Source organism: Pecten maximus, chromosome 16 (genome assembly GCF_902652985.1).
Source record: "Pecten maximus chromosome 16, xPecMax1.1, whole genome shotgun sequence".
Taxonomy (NCBI): Eukaryota; Metazoa; Mollusca; class Bivalvia; order Pectinida; family Pectinidae; genus Pecten; species Pecten maximus.
This window is the reverse complement of record NC_047030.1, coordinates 13,958,921-13,980,525: the sequence shown is the minus strand read 5'-3', so window position 1 is coordinate 13,980,525 and position 21,605 is coordinate 13,958,921. Positions and strand designations below refer to the sequence as shown.

At 33.0% G+C, this 21,605-nt stretch overlaps 2 protein-coding genes across 3 annotated transcripts; one reads left to right on the top strand and one right to left on the bottom strand.

Annotated features, from left to right (window-relative positions):
• Window positions 1-1,945: 1,945 nt before the first annotated feature.
• LOC117314669 lies at window positions 1,946-5,165 on the bottom strand. Its single transcript, XM_033868751.1, has 2 exons — window positions 3,429-5,165; window positions 1,946-2,497 (listed from the first exon to the last, which is right to left on the bottom strand). The coding sequence occupies exons 1-2, from the start codon at window positions 3,498-3,500 to the stop codon at window positions 2,051-2,053; spliced, it is 519 nt and encodes a 172-aa protein (XP_033724642.1). The 5' UTR covers window positions 3,501-5,165; the 3' UTR covers window positions 1,946-2,050.
• Window positions 5,166-10,212: 5,047 nt separating this feature from the next.
• Window positions 10,213-20,853, top strand: LOC117345173 (OTU domain-containing protein 3-like; the record flags this gene model as incomplete). 2 transcript variants are annotated; one of them, XM_033908177.1, is given in 5 exon segments in its annotated part: window positions 10,213-10,334; window positions 17,204-17,454; window positions 17,874-18,022; window positions 19,458-19,570; window positions 20,725-20,853. In XM_033908177.1, coding segments are annotated over 4 exon segments (621 nt in total), but the record flags the coding sequence as incomplete, so codon positions are not given.
• Window positions 20,854-21,605: the final 752 nt, after the last annotated feature.

The window sequence follows — 21,605 nt, the reverse complement described above, 5'->3', positions numbered from 1 at the left end:
TACATAGTCCCAACCTCCAGGGACCTGAGGGGCAGGGTCAAAAAGGGTCAAATTGACTAAAATTTGAAAGATCTTCTCAGCTCGCAGATATGGTAGAATCATATACTGGTGTCTTTAACAAAAATTGTGAATTTCATAACCCTGATGGGGGACTAAATTTATATAGGGAAATCACAATTTTGATCAGCATTTGTTTGATTTCTATTGAAATTCATTCTAACTTCATTAACATTATCAGCATGGGATGACAGCTTGATCGCATGCACATGTTGGCCCTGACTGACCTTCTGGGCGAGGCTAAAAAGGGTCAATTAAATTGAATATTTCAAAACTCAGGTGACCATTAAGGCCAATTGGCCTCTTGTTTTACATAAGCCAGTATCAGTGAAAACTGATGCATATGAAATATGGTACATAAAACAAAAGGTTTCCATGAATTCAATGATGTAATGTAATTTATTTTGATTTTATATCAAACCTTTTCACTGCACAGGTGTCAAAACAACTTCCTTGAAATAAGATAATTCAGCTTATGTGTATGGGCAAACGGACAAAGTGATTACCAATAAAATGCTTAAATTTTCACGATTTCTATATTTTCTTTACTCCTGTCACCTTGACCTCTACCCATATATAATTAGACTGCATGCTCTGCTGACTTGCCAATCAAGATGATATTGAGGTTGACTGAAATACAAGAACATGTAACATATACATTTGTTTTTGTAAATGAACATAATTGTACATGTAGGTAAACTTGAGAATAATCCAATTCCTCAATCCATGACTGTCATTGAGACTGTCCGCTAATCATTGAATTATTAAAACAGTATGGACATCAGTATTGTGAATTAAATATCTCATTTATATCGATGATAAATTGATATAAGTGAGATAATACATTATTGATATAAATGAGATAATCAACAATACTCATATCCATCTTTTACCATGTATCAGTGTTATCCATTTGTTAACGTACATATTTAATTATATAATTCATTAAATAACGTACAAGGCTTTCAACAACATTTTAACTATAATCATTAAACAGAAGCAAAGTTAAGTGCAAAAACTACTAACTCAATGAAGGTTCCGATTTTTAATTAGGATGTCAATCTGAAAGGCCGAGGGATTCAAACAGTCGAATAAATTACAATTTCTGTGTAAAACTGAATTATTTTTTCTTATATCTAGACCTACAGTTTGTGTATTGCTCTCAGTGCAATCAATTTACAATGTCGATCTCCATTAATCAGATTTAAATCGAATTCACTTTTGGGTAGGCCTATCACGTTAGTGATCGGCATTTTTTTTGTATGTTACAACAGAGACATATATGTCTGGTTACAACTGTATAGCTGTTACGTCGTCACAGCACTTACGGTCATACAAAATAGCAATTCCAATTTGAGTTTACACTTCGATTTCTTACATTGGGACGATATTGAATTGAATGAACACTTCAAAGATGAATAATAATAATATTTTCCTACATCACAATAAACGAAACGAAGTCCCCTTTGGAGGCCCCATTGCCGAATGTCAAAATTTTACATGCTACTTCTGAGGGTTATACGTACTTTTATCTGTTTGAGCTCTCAATCAACAATAGTGAATAACGATCGGTACTCCTCGAGACCGTATAAACCATCCGATTGCAAAGTAATCACGTTCTACATCCACGTGACAAAATGTTTACACTTACCTCGATTCCATTTTCGTCGGGTGAAAGCGAGGATACTGAAATCATGTGACGCACTCGGCTCTCTCCGATGTAAACAACAAATGTTGTTCAGCGATAATTCGAAGTTGATAAACATTGCCAATATTTCACAAAAAGTGTCATAATTTTGTAAACAATTTAATTTCAAGTATCACAACGCTTTCCGGAAATCAAATGCATGTAGAAATTATTGAAATCTAACCATTTAGTCCCTTTAACATTTCCATTTACAGATGTGATATATTGGACCTTTAAGATAATTAGCAAGCTAGGTAAACGTGAACATATATACATGTATACACGTACACACAAAAGTGAGTATAGCTAGCACCGTAAAAACACTCTCCTAACCATAAAAAAATACTTCCTAATCCCATAGTCTGAAAAATGTACAAGTTTGTTATCGTAATCGGCAGGATACTGCAGGGGGATCTTCACAATACACTTCCCGTATCTCTCTATCAACAGCCTGTTGATGGCATTCCTCTGTCTATTGAATGATGCTTCCATGAGCCCTGGTGCCTTGGAAAAATCTCCTCTTCTGCAAATCTCGGCGATGTGAACCTTGGCGCCGCTCTTCTTCAATGTCTCCACGATCGCACACAGGTTGCTGAATATGTCTTTAGGAGAAGAATCTCGCCGAATGTCGTTGCCACCAAGATGCACAAAAACAACGTCCGGGTTGAAGCTCTCGAGGTCTGCCATCATCCAGTGTGGAATCGAGTCCGTCCTCATCCCTCCTTTGCCAAAAAATCGGCAATCACCAGGCACCTTTAATGAATAAAAAAAGGAATCAATACACATATCTTTACTCGTGTAACTCCTCATATGTTTCAGTTACGATACAAAAACTATAGTTGTTTGTAAGAGGTTTATTATAGTCATTATCAAAGATCTTAAGTTTATATTAATTGAGTATACATGTCTCTTTCGTTATTAATCAATTCTTATTTGTATAGTATACATAACATTTGTCAATATAACAATATACGTCTCTGGTGATGTATCAACTATAATGTTTGCTCAGAATTCAATTCAAAAATTATTTTTCCAAACATATACAAATACATCTTCAATATACATACAATCAATAAACCTAATTATATTAGAAATTTAAATATTATTTATGTATATTATTATCATTTGTTAAGTTTTATTTTAATTATTTATATATATGAAATAATAGGATCAGACAACAGGATTACCCTATATAAGTCTTTTCCATAGACCGGTTGCAGATAGGTATAATAATTATACATATATATAGTCTAAACAGCACACCTTTCACACTCACTTACACACAATTTCATAAAAGAAAGACATGAAAAATAATGATGAGCAACATAATCATAATAGTTGAAATCTTTTCGTGCTCATTAAATATAAGTAAACATGATTTAAGATATATAGGTTAATATCTTGAGATAAATCTATATCGCCACATAAAAGTATATGTAAATTAATAAATCCCACACGATTGTATATAGAAGTGATATGATCAGAACTGATTGCCTATCAAGCAAAAGTAATTCAACGAGTTATGAACGTTTCCATATCTACAAAAAGCTTTAATTATATAAATTTACATAAATTTTAAAAGTGAACAACAGTTACTATCATCTTGTTATATTAAACTTATTTATATTCTGATCATGACAATGAAATAATTTGAAATTGATAATTATTTGATGTGTAACTGTACCTTAAAGTCACCTTCACAGAAGTCTCTGAGTCTAGAGATGTAACTGCTGCCGAGAATTGCAAACTTCGCCATGATACAGCCCAGCCAATATTAAGGGTGTGAAGTGGATAAAAACCTTATACAAATCATTTATACCACTTTTCTCAATAAAAATGATAAAAAAATTGAGTACAGATTAACTAATTCATAGGAGTTTTATTTACTGAACACAGTTCTGATTAAAGGATATGAATTATAGTCGTTTCTCACGTTAGTGTTTATTGTATGTATATGTGTGACCAATTATAATATTAACTATTCACTTGTCGATCACAATTACCTAATTATCAGGTTCCCTAATTGCCCACCAAAAAGTCGATTAGTGATAATTTGTAACGTGTGATGTTCACCGATACGGTATACCGCGCGTGCCTAGCCTAATGATTGACAGGAGAATAATACCCGTGTACATACTCACCGGTACTAAAGATCACACCTTTGCGTTTGCGCGTGCACGTTGATTGACAGGAGTCGCACTTGTTCATACGTTGCTCGACTGATGATGCCGAAAGATGTTTTCATATTTCTGCACGTAGTGGACGTGTTGTTGGTTTTGCGAGAACACAAAAACAACATTAAACATAAAATATTAGATTTGTTGCGATCAAATTAAACCTTTGTGTACATAAAGGTAACCAATCGGAATCCGATTACAATTTGGTAGAGTTGAAATATACCAATCAAATTATATTTTTTCAATTCAGTAGCTATAAATACGTAACGAAACAGTTATCCTTTGCAACAGTATCATGGGTCGTGGTAAAAAATGGCCATGTGGCTCCTGCCACAAAGATACCCACAATACCGAAAGTCTTTTGTGTGAATCATGTGATAAATGGTACCATTCTGATTGTGAGAATATTGGCAAAACTAAGTTTGAGATGTTTACACGAAATCCCGAATCCTATATTTGCAAGTTATGCCGCACTGATTATGACGTATTCGACTTCTTACATGGCATTACACGTTTGAAAATGGTAAGTTCATGATCTTTTTTCCCTTTTTTAAATTGTACTTGTATATATGATAAAAAATTGTTAAACAAGGTCAGGCCCGATATACTTATTGGATTGATTAAATATCAAAATTGAGATCAACAATTTCTTATTTTAACGGTATATATATATTCTTGAAAACAAATGCTGTCGTAAAAAGATTCTTTATAGAACCAATTCAATAATTCAATAAGTATATATCGCTATCTTTTCAAAATTTCCTCGTGCCGAACGTATATATTTAAGTAATACAATCGAAAGCATTGGGGTTTTAATTAATTTAGTGTTCATAAAGTACGGTATTAAGAACGTATATATTTAAGTAATATTTTCGTACGTATTAGGGAATCAATTAATTTAGCGTTGATGACATAGTATTAAGAACGTATATATTTAGATGATTGAATCGTAAGTATTAGGGATATAATTAATTTAGTTTCATGAAGTACGGTATTAAGAACGTATATATTTAAGTAATATTTTCGTACGTATTAGGGAATCAATTAATTTAGCGTTGATGACATAGTATTAAGAACGTATATATTTAGATGATTGAATCGTAAGTATTAGGGATATAATTAATTTAGTTTCATGAAGTACGGTATTAAGAACGTATATATTTAAGTAATATTTTCGTACGTATTAGGGAATCAATTAATTTAGCGTTGATGACATAGTATTAAGAACGTATATATTTAAGTAATATTTTCGTACGTATTAGGGATATGATTAATTTAGTTTCATGAAGTACGGTATTAAGAACGTATATATTTAAGTAATATTTTCGTACGTATTAAGGAATCAATTAATTTAGCGTTGATGACATAGTATTAAGAACGTATATATTTAGATGATTGAATCGTAAGTATTAGGGATATAATTAATTTAGTTTCATGAAGTACGGTATTAAGAACGTATATATTTAAGTAATATTTTCGTACGTATTAGGGAATCAATTAATTTAGCGTTGATGACATAGTATTAAGAACGTATATATTTAGATAATTGAATCGTAAGTATTAGGGATATAATTAATTTAGTTTCATGAAGTACGGTATTAATAACGCATAGGGAATTAATTAATTTAGTGATTTAGTAATTTAGTATTAAGTGATTTGATTAATTGAATTATTATTCACTTTCGCTATGCACACATCATATTGTTTGTGAACTAAAATGTGAACTGGTCATATTTGTCTGACAATATAATCGATACCAGCTGTCTGTGAGGTAAAACTTGTCCATACGCATATTTACACCCCCGTTCGCTTTAATCATTTTGTCTTTCCATGTTAACACATGGGTCTGGACGGCGGATCCACGAGGAGGGTAGTAGTCAAACTGATCTTACATTTTTATTCGATCTTGACTTTTTTGTCCAAAATTATAGTATAACAAGATTGACACTACTTTTGTACTAGGCATGGCATGACGGGGCTACGGTCCGGCAGTCAGGTGTCGATGGCAATCCTCATTGCATGGATCCAAACTTCAGCGGGTGGTTTACAAGAACGGGGTACTAACAGTAGGGTTTAGGAATGTAGGGCGATAGGAACTACTAACATTTCATGGACAAGTTTTATCAATTTCGGACAATTATCCGAGAGTCACAGATAGCTGTATCTTCAAGTGGATTCGCAATATATCAAATCTTTGTCTTTCATATTGAAAGAATTAATTTTTCTTACTGGTGTAAAAATTGCGCATATCCATAGTTCATAAGTTTTTTGGTACTTTAATTGGAAATAAACTTCAATTTCTGGAAGTATTTAAACCGAGATCAATATTGGTATGTAACAACCCATGCCCTGTAAAATAAAGGCTACTCATTGGGTAATCTCATCAAAGAAGACGTTGCAAGTCCGAGAAAACCAGGAAATAAGCCACTTCCATGATGGGCCACAAAATCAGTTATCAAATCTACAGAATGAATGGTACGTTTTGCAGAAGCCTATCCAGAAAGTTATATTAAACTTATCATGCTACTTTGTAAATATTTTGTCCTTTTCTAATCATTACACCGTGCATATTTCAGTCTCAGTTTCCGCGCGTCGGAGCCATATTTGTTATATGGTGATCTAGACTGTTATGTATACACGTTGTTTTTTTGTATCCCTTAAATGCCCTTTTATCAAAGTGTATATACTAATTAGTTTAATTTTAATTGTCTTGTTTCATAAATGTATGCAGTAATTTATGTGTAAATATTGCTGTTTCCACAATTTGGAACTAAACTTGATAAAGTTTTTTAGTGTATATATACATAAATTGGAAGATATTTTTATTATCATTTTAAACTTGCGTATAATTATGCATTCATATACTTTTATGTTGCAATTATTAACTACTGTCTTGTTTCATAAATGTATGCAGTAATTTATGTGTAAATATTGCTGTTTCCACAATTTGGAACTAAACTTGATGAACTTGATAAAGTTTTTTAGTGTATATACATAAATTTGAAGATATTTTTATTATCATTTTAACCTTGCGTATGTTGCATTTATTAACTAGTATCTTATTACATAAATGTATGCCGTTATTCATGTGTAAATATTGCTGTTTCCACAATTTGGAACTAAACTTGATAAAGTTTTTTAGTGTATATATACATAAATTGGAAGATATTTTTATTATCATTTTAAACTTGCGTATAATTATGCATTCATATACTTTTATGTTGCAATTATTAACTACTGTCTTGTTTCATAAATGTATGCAGTAATTTATGTGTAAATATTGCTGTTTCCACAATTTGGAACTAAACTTGATGAACTTGATAAAGTTTTTTAGTGTATATACATAAATTTGAAGATATTTTTATTATCATTTTAACCTTGCGTATGTTGCATTTATTAACTAGTATCTTATTACATAAATGTATGCCGTTATTCATGTGTAAATATTGCTTATTCCACAATTTGGAACGAAACTTATGTTTATCAAAGTTTTTAAGTGTATATACATAAATTTGAAGATATTTTTATTATCGTTTTATCCTTGCGTATATTTATGCATACATATACTTGTATGTTGCATTTATTTGTACATATATTTATGGTCTGTTTCTATGACTACAACTTGATCGGATATATAGTAGAGATTTTTAGCCCACCATCATCAGATGGTGGGCTATTCAAATCGCCCTGCGTCCGTGGTCCGTGGTCCGTCCGTCCGTCCGTCCCTCCCTCCCTCCGTCCGTCCGTCCGTCCGTCCGTCCGTCCGTCCGTAAACAATTCTTGTTATCGCTAATCCTCAGAAAGTACTGAAGGGATCTTTCTCAAATTTCATATGTAGGTTCCCCTTGGTGCCTAGTTATGCATATTGCATTTTGAGACCAATCGGAAAACAACATGGCCGACAGGCAGCCATCTTGGATTTTGACAATTGAAGATTGTTATCGCTATTTCTCAAAAAACACAGAAGGGATCTTTCTCAAATTTCATATGTAGGTTCCCCTTAGTTCCTAGTTATGCATATTGCATTTTGAGACCGATCTGAAAACAACATGGCCGACAGGCAGCCATCTTGGATTTTGACAATTGAAGTTTGTTATCGCTATTTCTGTGAAAGTACTAAAGGGATCTTTTTCATATTTGTTATGTAGGTTCCCCTTGGTGCTTAGTTATGAATATAGCATTTTGAGACCAATCGGAAAACAACATGGCCGACAGGCAGCCATCTTAGATTTTGACCATTAAAGTTTGTTATTGCCATTTCTGAGAAAGTACTGAAGGGATCTTTCTCAAATTTCATATGTAGGTTCCCCTTGGTGCCTGGTAATGCATATCGCATTTCTGGACTGATCGGAAAACAACATGGCCGACAGGCAGCCATCTTGGATTTTGACCATAGAAGTTTGTTATCGCTATTTCTGAGAAAGTTCTGATTGGATCTTTCTCCAATTTCATATGTAGGTTCCCCTTGGTGCCTAGTTATGCATATTGCATTTTGAGACCAATCAGAAAACAACATGGCCGACGGGCAGCCATCTTGGATTTCGAAAATTGAAACTGGTTATCACTATTACTAAGAAACTAATGAAGGGATCTTCCTGAAATTTCATATGTAGGTTCCCCCAGGCGCCTAGTTATGTATATTGCATTTTGAGACCAATCGGAAAACAACATGGCCGACAAGCAGCCATCTTGGATTTTGACAATTGAAGTTTGTTATCACTATTTCTCAGAAAGCACTGAAGGAATCTTTCTCAAATTCCATATATATAGGTTCCCCTTGGTGCCTAAATCTTAAATTTTATATATAGGTTTCCCTTGCTTAAAAAGTACTAGAGGTTTCTTCTGAGTTTACACAGATTAGTAAGACTTAGAAGAAGAGAAAAGTAGAGAAAAGATCAATCTGACATGGAACCTATAAAGAACATTCAATGGTGGGCGCCAAGATCCCTCTGGGATCTCTTGTTAATATCAATGTTTGTATAAATTGAAGCCTATAATATATATTCCATAACTAAAACTTGATTCAACAGATTCTTTTAACTAAGTACAAATGTATGTGTATATACGATATTGTATATTATTTTACCCTGGTGTTTACTATCATTTGTATATTTCAGTCTGATACTTTTGATATGGTGATCTAGACTGAAAAACAATTTTGTTAGCATCAGATATTGTAATAATTTGTTTCGTGATAATTCATGTACATACATTTTTCGCATAAACTAAGTTAGCTACATATTATTGGTTTCCACGTGTCTAAGCCATACGTTATCGTCGTCTATAGACCAATTAGATAAGTAATATTTCAGACTTTTTGTTTGAATACCTTTATATATGTAGAATTTCTATATCAAATATACTGCAGTATAAATGCATAATCTTATGTATAGTTCCAGTGTCAAAATGGTGATCTATGTTATTGTCAATTAGCATTATATTGCCAGTTTTTAATTCATATTATGATAATTGATAATAATTACTCTTTGTAATCACATTTATGTACGTGTATCGTTGTCATATTTCCGATGCAGATATGTGATAATCTTGCATTATTTTAGCTATAAACAGTGTTCTCTTCATAAATTAAATGTATCGGTCCATATGATTTCAATAAGTTCGGATGTAATTCAGACTTTATTGACACATTCTTTATAGGTTGCATATATTATTGTTTAAATGTATATTTGTAAACGCTATATTATCATTATTGTTGTGGTGATATATTTAATTGTATTCTGAATAAATGTCAAGAACTGGATCCTTAGTTTTTCTTTCTTATTCTTCCATGAGGTAATTCGAAGTCTTTGCTAGTTACCTCCCTTCGAATATACTTCGTTTCAATTTCAGAACTGGGAACCGAAATCAGCACTAATCAAGTTGGCTAAGAATCTTTTAAATGTCATAATTAATCTTGCCATGCATTTAGCTCGACATTAAAGGGTGTTTTTGGGTAGGTTTAATGTGTTTTTGGGTGGTTTTGGGGTGTTTTTGGGTAAATCGTCGCGTCAAATATAGTCTTTGCTTGTTGAGTTACCTCCCTTCGAATATACATTTTACAATTTCAGAACGGAGAACGTAAATCAGCACTAATCAGGTTGGCGAAGGACCTTTTAAATGTCATAATTAATGTTGCCATGCATTTATCTCGACATTTAAAGGTGTTTTTGGGTAGATTTAAGGTGTTTTGGGGGTGTTTTGGGGTGTTTTTGGGTAAATCGTCGCGTTTTGGGGTGTTTTTGGGTAAATCGTCGCGCCCAGTGAGACCCTTACTTTACGCAACTTCCGGTTGGCAATTACATTGATTGCTAAGGACAATGTAATATATATATATTTACCTACATTTTATGTCCAATGAGTTGGGCCGGGATCTCATATATAGAAAGCTACAATATCTCCAAGAATCTAGACAGGTATGCAAATATTACTTAATTCATGGTAGAGTCTATATCTATTTTATTTACTCTCATTTAAATTTCTTACTCCAGAGTCAAGACCGGTTTTCATTCATGAACACTTTAAAAGGCCAGTCACGGTCTACCGGGCACGGTAATAACGCTATTATTGTAAACACGTATATAAAGCTACCCACTGGCCGGGTAAGTGCCTGGGTATCGTCCGATAACAGTCTTACCCGGTGAGTGAAATTCTATGGCATTTCTTTGTAGTTAAAAATAGACGAGTTGTAGGTGTTTTAATCCTGACAGACTTGTTCAGAGAAGGGTGTGTCAGAATCGAGCATTCAGATACAGAACGGAACACATCACAGACTTCAACCATTTCACCAGGTATAATTTAACCAAGTGTTTTAAATATGTGATTCAAAGGAATGCCTTTACATGTATTTGATAATTGAAGTCTGTTGTTTCCTCCATTTTAATGATGCTGAAGTTACAGTTACATTTGTACAGTTAAGTTAATGCTGAGAATGTTGCTTTGAATACTTCAATTACTTCTTTATAACATGTAATTGATTTACCAATATACATGTACTTTAGAATATTAAATGATACCTCATTGTTAATTATTGAAGTGACTCATTGTAGTAATGGTACTGACACCATATATTTATACAGCAGATGTCAAATACATACTAAGACAGTGTTATCATTTTGAAATAAAAGTTCCATATTTGTAGATGCATTTACCATTTAACATATACTGTAAAATGTAAATTATTTTATACTAGAATGTAAGTGTATAAAAGGAACAGGTTGACTTGTACGTACGTCAGTGTTATATAAGTCTGACAGCCATGCAGCTTATAATTTGATTATTATCAAGCTTTTGTATATCATACACGTACAGTAACAAATATGTAGTGCACTAACAAACTGGTAATTACTGAACTGCTTAATGTTGATTACATAATCTTCTTGATATAGTTATCTAATAGCTGTCAATAAAAATATATTTTTGATTTGAGTGGCGAGATGTTAACTTTCAATTGAACACAGCATAGATATATATATATCATTAATTTTCCTCTTACATAATCTTCTTTATATGGTAACAGATCATGAGCTGTCAGTGAAAATGTATTTTTAACTTAATTGGTGACAAGTCTTAAGAATGTTAACTTTCAATTGATCATTATATTACACACACTGACACACATATTTTTATACCATGTCTCATAAGTTGATGCACTAAAAATATTTTTCATTATAAGTACACATTGTATATATATATGTTGGGACGCCTCAATATGTTGGAATCGTTAGTGTTGCATGATACTTTGATACTCAATACTGTATACTGAATACAATCTTACAATCAGGTCATCAAGTTGACCCTAATTGATTTTTAGCAATTTTGGAAGTAAAATCACCATTTCTCAGAAAAAAGTTAGTACAAAAAACAATTACCTATGCCATATTACGATATAGACTGATCATGATGTCCCTTCGAACCAGAGGGGGGTGCGATGGCTGAACTAGTGGTTAAAGTGTACCGACACTTTATCACTAGTCTTCCACCTCTGGGTTGCTAGCTCTTAAACCCACGTGGCGGCCAGGGCAGTTGCCTCATACTGACCGTAAACTGATGGTTTTTCTCTGGGTACTCCAGCTTTCCTCCACCTCCAAACCCAGACATGTCCTTAAATGACTCTGGCTGTTAATAAGACAAAATAAACCAATAAAAAAAAAACCTTCGGACCCAACTGTCAGATCTTATTTTGAGGAGTCAAAAACATCTATAAAATAACCTGTCTACTGGCATGGATGCACTAAAAATTACTGTTGATAAAAAAAGGAAAAGGAATTTTGAAATAAGGAATTCAAAGAGGAAAATATTAAAGCATTGGGAAATTAAAATGCAAGATTATCAAGCTTTATGTTGTGAAATGACAACATTTATTTGTATGATTTACTTTAAATGACTATAATTCATCGATAATGGTTTGACTATAACATTTTCAGGAGTTCTGTTGAGATTTACGGCAGGCTTAAAAAAAATCACTGTTTTAAAATCAAAATTCATTAAAATAGCATTTTAAAGCATAGCTACATATATAGATGCCTTAAATATATCCACAATTTTTTTCTCTATTTTGGTGAATGTTTTTGCAGATATTCTCTTTCTTGATCATATGATATGAAAATCAATAACTGATCATTTCTCGTTTAAAAAATCCTTAACTGATGATCATGATCGATCATTAATTTTAATGCGATTCCCAACACTAATTTTCGGTCACAACTTATGAATGACAAAGTTTACAATGCTTATTTACTTTAAATCTATAGTGAATCAAAAGTTAGAATCTGTCTGTGACCTAATTGTATTCAAATATTGTACAGCCTGGATAGTATATATACAGTAAGTAAATAATATGCGGTCTGGGTTGGTGAAAAAGTAAGTACGGGTGCAAATTCACCCTGACATAATCAAGTGTTTGTCTTGGGTCACATTTCTACATGTATTTATTTACACAAGTATCAACATCTATGTTGTATACCAGTTTATAATTGTTATCTTTCAGGTGTGATAATTAGCTTAAGGGTATATGTGTGATTTCAAAAAAACAGATTGGGAAATTGTACTCTATTAGAAGGTTATTGAGGGTCTCAATTTTGCAGGGTGACTTTATATTTCTATATAATTATATCTTAATTGAGTTTGCCCCCGTATATAAATATCTTTGATTTCAGTATCATATTGTAAAATAACATAATAACAGAACATGTACCTCTTTTGGTGTTTAGAGACAACTTTTGAATGGATAATGTTAACTTAGCTTTTTGGCAAATTTCTTTGGTTTTTATACACTTTCCAAAAAAACTGATTACATGATATATACCTATACAATTATTAATACAACACTTTACTTTCCAAGGGAGTTACCAAACTGATAAATAGAATATAGTTTTTATCTAAAAGTTTCTGGTTTCAAACATTCACATGATTACATTTACAAGTTCAGTTTAATCATTACATCAAGCCTCTGCCTGACTGCGATGATTATCATTGTGAACATGGATTGTTGGTGATTTGCCCATGCTGTAAGTTCATGTAGATTAATGATTATTATGTGTAAAGCTATATATATATAGAAGAAAATCTTGCTAAGGTAATCACCATGCAAACAAACATTTACTGTTTAGTTTATAAAAAAAGAATAAATTATTTATAACTCAAGTGCTTCGATGCATTGACTACACATGTACATTGTGCTTTATATACTAGTCTAAATATGCTAGTGATGCCACCGACACCATCCTTTAATTTCAAGCGTTAACCACACTTTTAGAAATCAGACTTAATTATACAGTTTTCTTAAGTGGGCCAAGCTTAAAGCTTTTCTTGAAAGATTTAATGTTATTCATATCTGTAAGTACTTATTAAGTCTTAATTATGTAATGTAGTATTTGTATAATCTTGATTAGGATTTTCGAACATGATTCAGACGTACAAAAATACACTACAAATTGTACTTGAGTACAAACTTTATATACATTTGTATACTCCTTGATAATGTAAATACATAAAAAATAAGGTAACCGTGTTTAAAACTGATGATTGCAAAATATGTGTAAGTTTAGCAATATTATGAAAACGAGAACTGCATTTTTCCAGTAATTGAAACTTTGGATATTTGATGCAGTTTAAATTTTCCAGTTTTGTTCCTGACAAAGATGTCAATTTATATGCAATTTCCTGTTTGAAAAGTCAGTCCTCATTATCAATAGAACTTTAGGGAAATATTTATAATTCTATTGTAGTTTCATTAACAAACCATGTATAGAACCTACATTTAGGTAACAGCATTTTGATTGTTTAGCAACGGTGTGAAGCAGGACACATTTAAGTATTGTAGCTAGACTGTTACAAGGTGTAAACTTTTAAATAATAAGCAAGGCACATTTATTTTTTAAATATTTAAGTACTGTTTCACACTTATACGTACAGCGTATACTTTTGCCTTTTACCTGTGCTTATATAACATAATGTATTTATACTGTAGTCAACCTAATAAGCACACCTGCCTCTATAAGCCCATCAATCTAAATACACAATATACCACCTTATAATTATAAGCTGCCAGTTCTTTAATATGTAGGCTGAATAATGAAGCAGTTTTACTAGACTCGGAGAGTCTGCCTCCGAAATAGGATCTGTCTACCTCTAAAATACGGATTGTTATATATCAAGTTTATTGGGTTTTTTTTAGATTTTTTTAAAATATGCACTCATTTTCTAACTATGATAACTACAGGATTCCAGCAAATATTTTGTGGTTAATCAATGGTGTAATAAGAATCTCTAGTCTCTATATATATATTAAACCTGTAAACTGGAGCAATACCATCACCCAATGGTGTAATAAAAATCTCTAGTCTATATATATCGAACCCGTAAACCGGAGCAATACCATCACCCATATGACCTGTGTTATAAATTATCAACCACCACACGATACAGGTATGCACTAGTTTTTTCTCTGATATTTAGTATTGAGTGGCATTACTATAAGTACCATGAACCTCAAATGGTTATGGTGTACAATTTAACCAAATATAGGGCTTACACCTTGCTACGCCTGGTACAAGTTAATGGTACTAAGGTGCTCCATTATCACCTTGAATTGCAGCAGGTGTATTTCTGATACAAATATGGCTCCTTGGTACAAATGGTACAAAAAGAACAGCTGAAATTTAATTCAAGTATGTGTACATATGCCATCAATGAGTAATACTTGTACAAATGTTTATGTTTTTGTAATGTAGAGAGATACATATATTTGTTGCTTTCTCCTGGAATTGTACATGTTACATTGCTAATTTGTATGCCCCCACCTCAAAGTAAGGTTAAAATAACTTAAAAAAAACAAATCATGGGATGATATAGTTACTTGACAATTAATTATAAGGCAGTCAGACAATTTCATATGATTAAGATACATCAGTATATCGTTAGGAGCATATGAAAAATCAATATTTTTATGTGTTTGTTTGGTTTATTGCCCCCATCAGCAGTCTGGGTCATTTCCAAATTTGAGGCAGTCTCAAATGTAGTAGCGTGTAGCTTTCCCACAGAACAAGATATGGGATGCTCCAGGCATGCTATGATGCAGAGCAGTGATGGGATAAAATGTCTTGTCACTCAGGGACACAATGCCATTAGAACAACTCTTGGTGATCATGTGACACATGTACATCATCTTTAAGATATACATGTATCATCTTTCTATGAAAGGCATCAGGACCGCGGTGGCCGAGTGGTTAAGATGTCCTGACACTTTATCACTTAACCATCCACCTCTGAGTTGCGAGTTTGAAACCCACATAGGGCAGCCAGTTGCCTGGTACTGACCGTATATCGTACATAGGCCAGTGGTTTTTCTCTGGGTACTCCATCTTTCCTCCAAAACCTTGCACATCCTTAAATGACACTGGCTGTTCATAGGACGTTAAATAAAAACAAACCAAACCAATCTATGAAACACAACCCACTCAGAGTAGGGAACAGATCACACAAATTTTAAAGCATGGCTGACAGCATCTTTATAAGGTCTTGATGCTTCACCAACTTTGCTAAAGTGACTTCATTGTAATATAAACTGATCATTATAACTATAATAATTACTAATGTCTCTAGATCTGTCTGATGTCTCTAGATCTGTCTGATGTCTCTAGATCTGTCTGATGTCTCTAGATCTGTCTGATGTCTCTAGATCTGTCTGATTACATCACAGCATTACTCAATTAGGTAATCTTTTCATGAAACTGGCATCATATTCTTTGAGTTGTGTATTTTTATTGAAGCATAAAACTTTTAAAGATTTCAGTAAGCAGGTTTTTATGACCGTAAATTTTATGCTGATGCTGAAGACAAATATGCAAATACAGCAGTCGTGGTATAATAAAGTATCCGAGTGAAGAGCATTTTAGAATTAATTTACATCAGAATTCCCTCAGATATTTTCTTCACTTAAGAAATATAATGGCAGCCTTCCAACATATACATAGGTCTGGGCAATAAAATTAAATGTTAAAAAAAAAAATTAACATTAGTTAAAGTGTATGCAATACAATACATTTATAGTCACTTGACAATTGGTTGCAACTTATGTACTTTTGTACAAGTCTGTAGCTATAGATAGGGAATTCAATTATATTATGATATAAATTAATAGTTAAGTTTTTCCATGGCAGTCAGTCAGACTGTGAAAGGTGTATATACAACATGAAATGTTCATGTGTACTTTCTTTTGTGATTTTGAGGTTTCAAATTGGTTTTTTTTGGTATAAACTTAAGTGGTTATAGCCCATGCAACAATAATGATAACGATAATATTTATATATCACCCTGTACTTATATTCATGGTTCGATCGTAGATATACTGGTGCCATTATGAAAACAACAGAAGTTTATACACACTGAAAGTTTCATGTTATACAGTATATGTACAAGTCAGTGGACAATAATAAAATTATACGTCAAGATACTGAGTAAAAACATAGTTACATGATTATGTTTGTAACTTTGTATACATGTAATCCCCGGTATTATACTTCATTTCCTATTCCTATAAGACGGGGTACATGTATTTATCAACACCAGTATAATATTCTATTATGCCATATGCATTCATCCCATTTATATACATGTATCAGCACCAGTACAATGTTCTATTCATCACACCAAAATGCCAGTATACGTAACCAATGATTTATCTAACTCTACAAGACCACATCTGTGTACATTTAAACCACAATAAGGTCTTCACAACTGTACTGTTGTATGTTTTTGAACACCAACTTTCTATCCTTTACAGAGACATCTTAGTCTTTAGTCTATGTCCATGTCTGCGAGAGGAGTGCAGTACGTTTACGACCCGAGAATGACTAAGTCACAGCACTACAGACAGGACGTGGTGTCACGGAAGCGTGAGGAGCGCGCTGTACGAGAACAGCACAGACGCGGCAGACAGGCAGCATCCTACCTGGCCGACGATGATAATTACCCGAGTTTTAAAATGCAACTAAACAAGATTGGTCTTCAATTGAGAGACATCCCAGGAGATGGGTAAGCATTTATATGCTGAGATAGGGAGGAGTAATATAAATTCAACAACATGCAAAGCTCACAGATGAGGTAAAACCCATAAGTGATTTACATCTCTTGGATACTGGTCAGTAAGATTTTTCTTTTGTATAAAATAAGAATGGTAATAAAAGTGAGTTCATTGTTAACTCTCCATATGTTTCCTGTTGTCTTGGTTCATGGTCTTTTGTGAAAATCATAAACCTGCAGTCAGTAGATTGTACAGACCTTTATCAATAACTCCCTCATCAGGGAATCTTACATATTCAGTTTACTTTGTGTAGTAAACATTGGACTCATGATCATGTGTAATAAGCCTGTTTTGATGAACATGTTCCATTTTGCTCTCCTGACTGACCCCCTCATATTCAGTAAAGCCACATGTGTTAATTTTTTTGTAGGAATTGTCTTTTCCGTGCCTTGGGGGACCAGCTTGAGGGTCATGGCAGAAACCACTTCAAATACAGATACGATGTCGTCAACTTTATGTCCGATCATCGCGATGACTTTGAACCTTTTGTTGAAGATGATGTTCCATTTGATCGACACAGTGAGTTGGATGTGATGTCTCAAATTCCATAATATATTTACTATTGGGTACATTTGTAGCATGACATGGAATACAGTTACATCATACAAACATGTTAGGCCATATCTATAGCAAGACATCAAACTGGTATTTTCTGAGTCAAGGGATGAATTAGACATTCCTCACATATTTCCAAGCAAGGTAAAACTTTGGAAAGTACTTAAGGTGTCAGAAAGAATTTAAAGATTTATGTGATTGTAGTGTAGAAGATTTGTTATGCAGGTGATCACTTGGTCGCTTTTGTTTCCTTAAATAGAAAATTCAGTAGGGGACTTTCACATAAGAAAGCACTTAGCTATAGTGACAGATCAAGTACTCTGTGAAAATAATGTCAACTTTATTTATTTCGCAACAATTGCAAAACAAGTTCATTGTTATATCAACTTATAATTATATTACTCAAAGTTGTTGGCCCAGATAGTGAAAGTCCAAACTGGGAATCGAACCCTGTCAGCCTACATGTACATGTATGTGAAAGGCAAGTGTGTTATTACTGTGCCTTTTTGAAAACACATACTGTACATGTACTCTGTAGCATAACATTGACTACCCAAGCCTAGATCGCTGTACAACCTGAATTTCTACATACAACGTTGTATGAACTTGTTATAAAAATAGCATAGAATGATAAAAAAGTGATTGATTTGGTTAACTGTAGTGGAAAACAGATCAATGTATTAGTAAGATTGAGTGTGAAGAGTTAATTAGGTATAAAGAGGCATTGTCCCTGGGGAGTGATAAATCATTATAACTCTGTCAGTACTGTAACATATGTACTCTTTAACCCTCTATCCTTTTGTTACTAGAGGAAATATGAATTCTGATTTTAGGGAGAAAATTAGCACTACAATTGTACAAGTTTTTTGGAAAACAGCTGTTGAAATACTTTTCAGTTATTCTAATTTAGTAATTGTTAATTTAGTTCAATTTTTGTTTTCCAATTAAATGTACCATCACAAGGACATTTGATGGTACCATACATATATACAAACATTATAGATATTAGAATATGTACACATTTATATTTTAAACTGATAAGAACAAATTGAAGTAAAGGTACATCTTTACACGGCTGGAACTGTATGACTTCAGATGAGCTCAAATATATGAGCTGGTAGGGGGCATTATTGCTTCAGTAATTTCTAGTATATGCTGGTTATAAGTATGTCATAATGGATTACATACATACTGTACACTATGGATATAGTAAGTTGAACAAAGTTGTAGAGAAATAGGGAAAAAAACTATTGTACCACAGCGATTCCTTATCTAGAAAGTTCTGTAGAATATTCATTAAAATTGTTGGTGTTTTTTTTGAAAATAATAAAGAATTTAGATTTAATTTAGCTTTCAAAATAAATTGCAGAGTATGCATGACAATATTTTATCATTTCAGTTCAAAATTTGCGAAAAATTGGAACGTATGCAGGAAATGATGCGATTGTATCTTTTGCTAGACTACAACAGGTCAACGTTATTATCCATCAACTCGGCTCGCCCTTCCTTCTGGTATGTATGCAGCAGAAAATATGAAACAATGTCTTAGAAAATCATATATGGATATCTCTAACTATACATCTTCCATATTTTTCCAAATGTATGTGTATATTCCAAATAATCACGAGTATAGTATTTATCCTCAAGTAAGACCCCTCCCATAGTAGGACAAAACAAATAAAAAAAAAGAATTTAAAAAAAGATAAGAAAATACAAAATACATATATAAAGTTTAGAGAGGATTATTTGTGAACCACTTTGTGTTTTATGTTACTCTTTTAAAATTGATGATTATGCAAAAATGCAGAAAGTGGGCTTCTGGTGGACAGGTGCTTATTTGTGGGTATATGTGCTTATTTGTTGATAGGGTTTTTTTTGCAGATAAATATGGTAGTTCAATTTTGATAAAAGAAAAATACAAAGGCGAATCTGGTCACTTGAAATGATTTTCATTTTACTGGTAAAATTCTGTTTCTGAAGTATTATTTTTACCTGCACAGAAGCTTTAAGAATATTATCCCTTTTACACCTTACGTTTAACTTTCGGAAAATCATTATTCTCATAACTAGCTCATTTCGCTCATATAGCTCATTTAAATTGCTAATCATTCAAACTATTGACTTCTTACTGGTATTTAATGTAGCTTCACTCTCATGATTGTTTTTACTGTACATCAATCAATCTGTTTATCATGAGAAACTCATTGTTAATGTACATTAATTAATTGGTTGATCATGAGAATTTTGTAGCATGTCAAATAAAGGTTTTTGCAATAATGTCCTCGATATAATATTGTCTTAGGTCAGACCCACGTACAGGGCTAGAAAGAACCCAAATGACTGGTCAGATGGCCTGAGGCCAACTGTATTTGGTCTGTGGCCAAGTAAATATTGGTAACTACCTGATTAGCAAGTTCTGGTAATCTTCACTGTTTCCTTTGAATAATTCAAGATGCTTCCAACTCACTTGGACGGCTACTTGTATGCTTCAATTAACTTTGGTCCAGTTCTTTTGAACACGAACTTCCCAACGGACCAGTTTTGCTGAAATTGTATTTCTTGTTCTGGCAGTAGGACTGGTGTACATTTAATTTGATAAACTTGACTGCTTACATATAATTATGTTTAAGCTACATGTACAGTGTACATATATATATTAATTACAGATACAGGGTCTTTCCTCCCCGACACCCAATGCTCGGCAGATACACATCGCCTACCACAATGGTGACCACTACTCCAGTGTAAGGCGAGTCAACGACAATACAGAATCTCAGGCCAATATCAGACTGAAGGTCAGTCAAAATGCTGAAAGTTGTTTTAACTAAATTACTGAATACTGAAAGTTGTTTACTGATTACTGATTCAGAAGTTGTTTCCTGAATACTGAAAATTGGTTACTGAATACTGAAAATTGGTTACTGAAAGTTGGTTACTGAATACTGAAAGTTGGAAACTGAATATTGGAAGTTGGTTACTGAATACTGAAAGTTGGTAACTGAATATTGGAAGTTGGTTACTGAAGACTGAAAGTTGGTTACTGAATACTGAAAATTGATTACTGAATATTGGAAGTTTGTTACTGAATACTGAAAGTTGGTTACTGAATACTGAAAGTTGGTAACTGAACATTGGAAGTTGGTTACTGCATACTGAAAGTTGGTTACTGAATATTGGAAGTTGTTAACTGAATACTGAAAGTTGGTTACTGAATACTGAAAGTTGGTAACTGAATATTGGAAGTTGGTTACTGAATACTGAAAGTTGGTTACTGAATACTGAAAGTTGTTAACTGAATACTGAAAGTCAGTTCTTTAATCAAAATGGCTGTAAGTTATTTATAGAAATAATGGATGTCATATCCTTACCACTTATGGTCGGTTTCTAAAAAAATAATAGAAGGTTACTTCCTAAAAATGAAATACCTGAGGTCATATTTTTAGCCCACCATCATCAGATGGTGGGCTATTCAAATCGCCCTGCGTCCGTGGTCCGTGGTCCGTCCGTCCGTCCGTCCCTCCGTCCCTCCGTAACAATCTTGTCTAAG

Bases quoted from the DNA above. Each gene is read 5' to 3' on its own strand.
- LOC117314669 (XM_033868751.1), bottom strand. From the start codon at position 3,500: ATGGCGAAGTTTGCAATTCTCGGCAGCAGTTACATCTCTAGACTCAGA. The intron at 2,498-3,428 runs GTACAGTTACAC...TATTCATTAAAG, and splicing joins TCTGTGAAGGTGACTTTAAG to GTGCCTGGTGATTGCCGATT.